Below are 9001 nucleotides of genomic sequence, written 5' to 3'. Positions count from 1 at the left end.
TGTAAAAGATACATGCATTAAAGCTAGTGTCCTCCCTAGGACATTTCCAATGGGCGCACTACCTGGCTGATTTTACTAATCTCCCAGCTAATTTAACAGAACATTTTTATAATACTATGCAGTATTCCTTTGCCCCCACTGGCTACTCCTCCATATCACCTAGCTAAACAGTGCCCAGCACAGGTGTAGGGGCTAAAGAAGCAAGAGCAAAGCCCAGGTCATGTAGAAGCAGTAGAAAATCAGACTCGTGTGAAAGGGGTTGTTTGCATGAATATTAAAATCACCAAGAACAAGTAACGAGAGAGCCAGAGGGCTGGGAGACAAATCTGGCCAGACTCCAGGTAAGGGGGAAATTGAGCCTACCACCACAATAACCCCCCCCCCCCCCCCCCCCCCCACACACACACACACACACACACACACACACACATCATCACTTCATAAATATCAGAGAATAGAATTAGATGCTTTTGTAAAAATAATTATCATACTTGGCACCTAACCATGCCTCTTCTGTTTTCTGCTGCGGTAGAACTGATTGGCCGAAGAAAAGGCTTAACACAGCGTTGGGGGTGCATTTTTATGTTTTGGTGCAGAAGGTGGGAAACAGTCATGGGGTTTTATTAAACTACTTGGTTTGATGACGAAATGGCATGAGCCTATCTTGCCCATTATATGGCCAAAAGCCAGGCGGAGCTAGCCTCCACTTTGGCTTAGTTTTGCATTCTGTCTGTTAGGAGAAGATGGGGAAGGGTTATTTTCAAAATGTTTTTTGTCAGTGCTCCCAGAGTTTGTTATTTTAATGCTGTATTGTGGATTTCAGTGCTGTGCTATATGTCTTTATTTTTACTTATGATGACAATAAGGATATTTCTACATAAAAACAATAGCAAACACTATGCCCCTCCCCATTCTGATCAGTCCCCCAACACTGGCTGGGGAACCTCAACCAGCAATGAGCAATTATATGATACACCTGGCTTTTTAGTGCGAGAGGGAAGACGGGAAGAAGGCGGAGGCACAATAATCGAATCCATGTTTCAATTTCACGCTAGCCCTGAAAAAGGGAAGAGCAACCCACCGGACCCGGAGAGACTGCCACAGAGAAGGGTGCCAACTGTCCAGCAGAAATTCTGTAACATACATGAGGCGAGATCCTCATCAACGGCCCTCGCCCCACACTACAGGGAGGAAGGACGGGAAGAGAGGAGTTGCCTAGCCTTAAGGCAATGACCCGAGCTATCTACTCTCACCGCGATCCCTCGCCATCAAGCCCCTTCAAACTTGGCTGTGCGTTGTTTCCCAGCACCTCTATTATACACCCATTCTTACTACATTTAAGCTGCACAACCCGGAATGTTTATAAATATAACAGATAAAATAACAGTGAACGACAACGTAGATTTCTAGTTTGTTTTGGAAGTACTAAGATGGCGGCGGCTGCTGGTGGTGGTGGTGGAGGTAGGAACCGGCTTCGGCTTTTTTTTGACCACGTCATCTGTCATTAAAACCGAGAACGTTTGATTGAGCACAGAAGGCATGACGTCAAAACGTTGAAGCCAATTGGGTTAGTCTCAGTTTCCTCTTCCCTGTGCATCCGTCTTTCCGCCTACACACAAAGCACACAAACCTACGAGCTGCTGTATCCAAGTTGTCGTTCTTTATTGTTGGTTGAATTTTTATTTAATCTCACTTATATTTTCAAACTTGTACACAGATGAAATATAATAATGGAATAACTTTTCATTGGTAGAGTAGTAATTTGTTATAAATCATAAAATCAGTGTGTCATTTGGAGAGGCTGGTTATGCATCCTAGCATGTGTTATTTTCTTGCAGAGATTTTTTTTTTCTCCTGCTAAAGGGCCACTTAAACAGACATCATGTCATGAGAATCAGGTACTCAACATTCAGAGTTTCTATTTATTTATTTATATCCCACATTAAACTTGTATTAGGTTGAAACCTGGGAGCATTTAAAATCATTTCTTTTTTTTCCTGTGCCTAGATCAAAAGAGAAAGATGGTTTGTGGGAACTTTCTTCTTTTGTTTTCTGGAATTCAGTGGTATATTATAAAAGTGCACTTAATATTATTACTGCTATTTAAAAATAGAGATACTGAATAATCAGGGCAAAGCTATCTCCATGGATAAGTCATGGAGAAGTCCACAGTCAGTCTAAATATGCGAACATTTTCCAGTTCTGTGGCATAAATTTATTTTTTCTTCAAGTCTGTTTGGTTGTAAAAGGCATGGGTTTTTTTTTTGTTTGCTGTTTTTTTTTTTTTTTGGTGGTGGTGGGGAGAGGAGGGGTGGTTTATAAAAGTTTATAAACAGCTGGACAATCTGAAGGTGGACAACGCTATGGGGCCGGATGGTATACATCCCAGGATACTGAGGGAGCTCAGGGAGATCCTGGCGAGACCTCGTAAAGATTTATTTAATAGATCTTTAGAGACGGGAGAGGTTCCACAAGATTGGAGACGAGCGGATGTGGTCCCTCTTCACAAAAGTGGAGACAGGGAAGAAGTGGGAAACTACAGACCGGTAAGTCTCACGTTGGTGGAAGGAAAAATAATGGAGTCGCTGCTGAAAGAAAGGATAGTTAACTTTCTAGAAGTCGATAGGTTACAGGACCCGAGGCAACATGGCTTTACCAAAGGAAAATCCTGCCAAACGAATCTCATTGACTTCTTTGATTGGGTGACCAAAGAACTGGATGAAGGACGTGCGCTAGATGTAATCTACTTGGATTTTAGCAAAGCCTTTGATACGGTCCCCCACAGAAGACTCAGGAATAAGCTGAAAGGGCTAAACTTAGGACCAAAAGTGGTGAACTGGATAGGAAACTGATTGACCGACAGGTGGCAGAGGGTGGTGGTAAATGGAATCTGCTCAGAGGAAAGGAAGGTGAGCAGTGGAGTTCCTCAGGGGTTGGTGCTGGGGCCTATTCTGTTTAATACATTTGTGAGAGATATTGCTGCAGGGTTGGAAGCAAAGGTTTGCCTTTTTGCTGATGACACAAAGATAGCCAATAGAGTGGATACCCTGAAGGGAGTTGAAACGAGAAGGGATCTCCAAAAGTTACAAGAATGGTCGCAGTTAAAATTTAATTCCAAGAAGTGCAGAGTGATGCATTTGTGGTGCAGAAACCCAAAAGAGAGATACCGAATAGGAGGGGAGAGATTAGTAAGCTCAACTCAGGAGAGAGACCTTGGGATGTTGGTGTCTGAGGATCTGAAGGTGAATAAACAATGTGACAAGGCGGCCATGGCCAGAAGGATGCTAGGCTGCATAGAGAGGGGTATAACCAGCAGAAGAAAGGAGGTGTTGATGCCCCTCTACAAGTTGTTGGTGAGGCCCCACTTGGAGTATTGTGTTCAGTTTTGGAGGCCATATCTTGATAAAGACGTAAAAAGATTGAAAGCAGTGCAAAGAAAAGCTACAAAAATGGTATGGGATTTGCATTGCAAACCGTACAAGGCAAGACTTGCCGACCTGAACATGTATATCTTGGAGGAAAGGAGAAACAGGGGTGACATGATACAGACATTAAAATATTTGAAAGGTATTAATCCGCAAACGAACCTTTTCCGGGGCGGGAAGGTAGAAGAACTAGAGGACATGAATTGAGGTTGAAGGGGGGCAGATTCAGGAGTAATGTCAGGAAGTATTTTTTCACGGAAAGGGTGGTAGATACGTAGAATACCCTCCCGTGGGAAGTGGTGGAGATGAAAACAGTAATGGAATTCAAGCATGCATGGGATAAACACAAAGGAATACTGTTTAGAAGGAATGTATCTACGGAATCTTAGCGGAGATTGGGTGGCGACACGGGTAACTGGAGAGTAAAACCAATGCTGGGAGGACTTCTACAGTCTGCATCCTGATCATGGCTGAATAGATATTGATGGGCTGGAGTGTAAATTTTAAGGGGATGCGACATTAGCTTCAGAACTTTTAGTACAGGAACAGTGCTGGGCAGACCATTACGGACTGTGCCCTGAGAAAGGCAGGGACAAATCAAACTCGGGTATACACATAAAGTATCACATACCATGTAAAATGAGTTTATCTTGTTGGGCAGACTGGATGGACCATTCAGGTCTTTATCTGCGTCATTTACTATGTTACTATGTTTAATCTTTGTCTCCTAGCTGTTTGTGTGTTTGTATATAAATGATTCCCAGGAATAATGATGGCTAAGGGAAAGCTGCAGTAGAACAGTTGGAGATGAATGACATTTATGTTCATACAAAGTTAATTATTTTCAGTGGAAATAAAATCTATTAGCTGCCTGCTATGTGAATATTCTATCACTCTTTCATTATTGCTACCAAGTGTACGTATTTAGGGCATATGCCTTAAACACAGATTTGTTTAAATTCATTTATCTAGACCTTACATGCACATGGTATTGTTTGTTAAATCCAAAGGCAAAACCTATGGGTGATTAAACAATTTGGTATAAACTGTGTTGTTTATGACTTGACTTGTTTTGTACTGCTTGGGTCCTACTGATCTGTACATCTGTTGTGTTATTTTGGTAAGTAGAAACAACAGGGTGGGCTTATAAGAAGGGAGGGGAGTATGGGAGGGGAAGGTTCTTCGGATATATTCTCTGTAAAAGTTTTTATTGTGCCGTGTTGGATGGTTCACTATTTTTTCTTGTTCTGTATGAAGCTAATCAGCCAACATGTTGTGCTTTCAATAGAGATGATTAAAACATAAAAAATAAGTTTTGGATATTACTGAATTCTATTATTCTGTCTCAATGTATTTCCAGTTTTGCCACAGTGCAAGTCATCACAAAGACAAAATAGAAGAAAACCAATGGACTCCATTAGGGGCTAGCGCATTAGTTATGTTTAAACAAATGGGAGATCTGCATGAAAGAAAATATTTACTTTTACAATTTTGAGTGAAGGAGTAGCCTAGTGGTTAGTGCAATAGACTTTGATCCTGGGGAACTGGGTTCAATTCCCACAGCAGCTCTGTGTGACTCTGGGCAAGTTACTTAACCCTCCATTACCCCAGGTACAAATAAGTACCTGTATATACTATGTAAACCACTTTGAATGCAGTTGCAAAAAAAAAAAAAAAAAAGCCAACATTGAAAATGCAACCATACCCTTGCCTCTGTGGTTATATTCCACTAATAAGTTAAACAATTAACTGGCTTTCTTGAAAGGATTATATAAACTTGAGGTGCATGATTAGGGACACAAACATACACTTATTTATTCAATATCACAATTCGTCATCTACAACCACAAAACAACCTTTTAGGGTGGATAGTGGTCACAATGAGCAACTTGTATTATCGACCAGATAGAGGTAAGAGTTTTCAGTTTTGGCACAGTATAAGTCATCAGAAGAACAAAATATAATAAAACCAATGGACTGCATTAGGGGCTTATAGCCCATTTAGTTATGTTAAAAAAAAAAGAGATCTGCATGAAACAAAATATTTATTTTTATTTTGACATAAAACTACTTGCCCCTGAAACGTTCAAAACAGAATAATCCATGTGTGTATCTAAAATGTCAACTTGTACAAAACAAATGAGGATGTGATTCCATGTGCCCCAATAAAAGAAGAGTTTACTTTTATTTCCATTTAATTTTGAAATAGTCCATCATCTTTAAAACACCAGGCTTCCAAAGGCAGATTACAACAGCAGTTAAGATGAACCCATCAGGAAACAGAATATTCTCACTGAAATTTTGCCATTTGTATTGTATACAGTATATTTAGATTTTACTGTAGAAAAATGAACACAAAATACAGAGTTTAAAATTGCTGTTTCTACCAGCTATAGTGTTTTCAAGCTGTTTTAGTGATGTTCAATTATTTCATGATATTTATACCTACATATGGGTATATGGGAAGCTTTCAAAAATAAATTAAAAAGCTGTCCAATAAATGAAAAAAAATCTTTTGTTCTCCACTTTTTAAGGCACTGCCTATCCAATTGAAACAGCTTTAGACTTGTTATAAAGAACGACAACGTGGATGCAGCAGCTCAGGTTTGCTTGCTGTGTTTTGAGTGTACTAGAGATGACGGCTAAACGGGGGAGTGGAAACAGAGATTAACCGAATTGGCTTCCCTTGGGTACATTTCTACTTCTGTCTATTAAATCTCCTTGGATTACAACAACAGTTAAAATAAACCCATCAGTAAACAGGATATCCTCACTGAAATTTGGCCATGTATTTTACTGTATTATATAGAACAGTGTAGAAAAATTAGCACAAAATACAGCCTGTTTTAGTGCTCTTTCCACTAGCTAGAATAATTTTTTTAAGCTGTTGTAGTGATATTAAATTTTATTGTATGATATTTATACCTACATATGGGAACCTTTCGAATAAATTATAAAACTGTCCAATAAGTAAAAATAACAAAAGCCAAAACTTTTCACCTCCCCCTTTTAAGGTATTGCCTATCCAACTGGCACAGCTTTAGAATTTTGACTGCTAGCCCACACACAGGAAGTTGTTTCCAATAGGTTTGATATTGTTTTGGGTGAACCAGTGTGGCGGCAATCTCCGCCTACTGGCTTCAACCCGTATAATGGGCTACATAGCCTCGTACCGTCTCCTATTCTGAACTTGCATTTAACTTCCTTGGTTTTCTCTTCAAATAATGCCGGAAGTATTGTTGTTATGTTAAGAGGATGGCGGATGTCCCAGAGAACGCGCCACAGTGTGAGTGGAAATGAACCCAGAAGTCTGGAGTTAAATCTCTTAGAGTTCGTTTTCTAAATTGTACTTTTGTTATTTGTTCCAGCTTGTCCGGGAACTAGTAGCAGTGAAGCTGGTAAAAGTTCTTTATGTCAGGGATGCCCGAACCAGAGCCTTTGCGCTTCAGGGGCAGCGGGAGGTCCGGACCCAGGTGAGAATAGTTCATATACAGGTGACGCTGCATTGTCGGTGGTTGCCGTATTAGTGAATATACACACGGTATTTAGCCCTCCGTGGGTATCCCCTATACGCACTGCGGTTTCCACGAGTACCCAGTGACTATTACTTATGAGTATCCTGTTTTATACACATTGTATTTCTGCTTCCTCTTACATCTTTAAAAGCACACTAAGCAATTTGATCAAGTACTGGTACAAATAATTTCTATAGTGCTACTAGATGTATGTAGTGCTGTACACTTTTTTTTTTTTAATATGCAGGTACTTTCTCACAATCTAATGGGGTCGTTTTACAAACCCGCGGTAAAAAGTGGACTGCGGTAGTGTAGGCGCGGTTTTGAGCGCGTGCAGAATTTTTCAGTGCACCTACAAAAAATGCCTTTTTTTGCCAAAAATGAACGCGCGGCAAAATCGTTGCGAGTCCATTTTGGGTCTGAGACCTTACCGCCAGCCATAGACGTAGCGGTAAAGAATTTGGGTGGTAAGGACCTATGCACGTCAGATGCCACTTGATGCGCGTCTGAAAATAACAAATATTTTTCAGATGCACGTAGCGGACGCTCGCCACAAATGAAATTACTTCAAGAGCCACGTGGTAGTTGGGTGGTAAGTCCATTTTGTCGCGCGTTGGGTGCACGTAGACGCTTATGGGGCTTAGTAAAAGGAGCCCTATGTTTTTGTACCTGGGGAAATGGAGGGTTAAGTGACTTGTCCAGACTCAGAAGAAGCTGCAGTGGGAAGTGAACCCAGGTTCTCAGGCCACTGCACTAACCACTAGGCTAGTCCTCCACCATCAAAATAAATTGACCTATCTGAAACTACTGTTCAGCTGTAAGTATGCGCATATCTTTTTTAGTCAGGTTAAAAAAAAAGAGGCTTTCACCCAGCAGACAAATATAGATGGGATTTTTGAAAAGTACAAGTGCTGTTTTTTTTTTAATCTCCCCCTTCCAAATAAGTGTAATTATTCAGATAGTACATTTTTTAAAGAGAGATCACCTTCAGAAAGCACTTAGACTTACAAAGGTTCCATAGGTTACTTTGTAACTTTGTAAGTCTAAGCTTTGAAAATATGCCTCCCAAGTATACAACCTACAGGTTTTATATAATGGAAGCTGTTTAAAAAAAAAGGTACCTTGTGACTGACTAATTTCAGGCGGTCTTTTACTAAGCAGCGGTAAGCTCAACATGGGCTTACTGCTCGCTAATCCGGAACTACCACCGGGCTACCTTAGCAGCCTAGTGGTAGTTCCCACCCTCGGCGTGCATCATTTCCAGCTGGTGTTTACCCGGTGGTAATCAGATATTGCTGCACGCTGCCCGGTTTCCACAGGGTTAGCACAGGAGCTCTTAACTACCACCTCAATGGGTGGCAGTAAGTACTCCCCCCCCCCCCCCCCCCCCCCGAAATGGCTGCATAACAAGTGGTTCACTTACCGCATGACCATTTCTTAAAAAAACAAAAAAAAGTCAGCCTTTTACCCACTGCGGTGAAAGGGGGCCTCAGTGCATGTTAGAAACGCCCTTTTACTGCAGCTTAGTAAAAGGGGCCCTCAGCTGTATTCCCATGCTTTTCACTGACACTGTCCTGATATAGCCGTTGAGCATCCTACATTTGCACTGCATTTTCAATAACTAAAGAATCCAAAGAAATATTTCCTTCTAGAGATTCTCTATATAAGTCCCTCTTTCAGGGTCTAAGACGTAAGTGAGACCTATTGCTTTTGACATTCAGTATGTTTATATTTTTTAATTGTTAGGTTATCAGGAACTATGGACTTTTGTTACACTGTATTTTGTATCGCTTACATGCTGTTCTGAATGCCTATTTCCATCATTTAATTTTTCCAAAAATACAAAAGTTATGGTTCTTTGTAAATGCCCTGTAGTCTAATCATTCTATATTCTTCCTAAAAAAAATGTTTTTGTTACCAAAGGATGTATTCAAGATATCTGAAGACATATTTTCAAAGCACTTAGATTTAAAAAGTTACGTGGAGAGACATTTTCGATACAATGTCTAAGTCCACTATCTTTTCTATTTGAAATGGGCTGTTTGCTAGATGTTTTTGTGC

The 9001-nt window shown here is 40.5% G+C and overlaps 1 protein-coding gene across 3 annotated transcripts in view; it reads left to right on the top strand.

Moving 5' to 3' along the window:
* The first annotated feature begins 1170 nt into the window (after positions 1–1170).
* Positions 1171–9001, top strand: part of NUBP1 (nucleotide binding protein 1) — a 42327-nt gene continuing 34496 nt past the window's right edge. Inside the window, exons 1-2 of one of the 3 annotated variants that reach the window (XM_030211050.1) lie at positions 1171–1290; positions 6794–6898. In XM_030211050.1, coding sequence (XP_030066910.1) covers positions 1230–1290; positions 6794–6898 — 166 coding nt within the window. In that variant the 5' untranslated portion in view covers positions 1171–1229. Of the gene's footprint in view, positions 1456–6084; positions 6712–6793; positions 6899–9001 lie in introns of those variants that run through there. The other 2 variants (XM_030211052.1, XM_030211051.1) reach the window with 2 other exon arrangements.

The sequence above is a fragment of the Microcaecilia unicolor genome, chromosome 8, assembly GCF_901765095.1.
Source record: "Microcaecilia unicolor chromosome 8, aMicUni1.1, whole genome shotgun sequence".
Classification (NCBI taxonomy): domain Eukaryota; kingdom Metazoa; phylum Chordata; class Amphibia; order Gymnophiona; family Siphonopidae; genus Microcaecilia; species Microcaecilia unicolor.
Note: the sequence above shows the minus strand (reverse complement) of the source record. Positions and strands in the feature narration are given on the sequence as shown.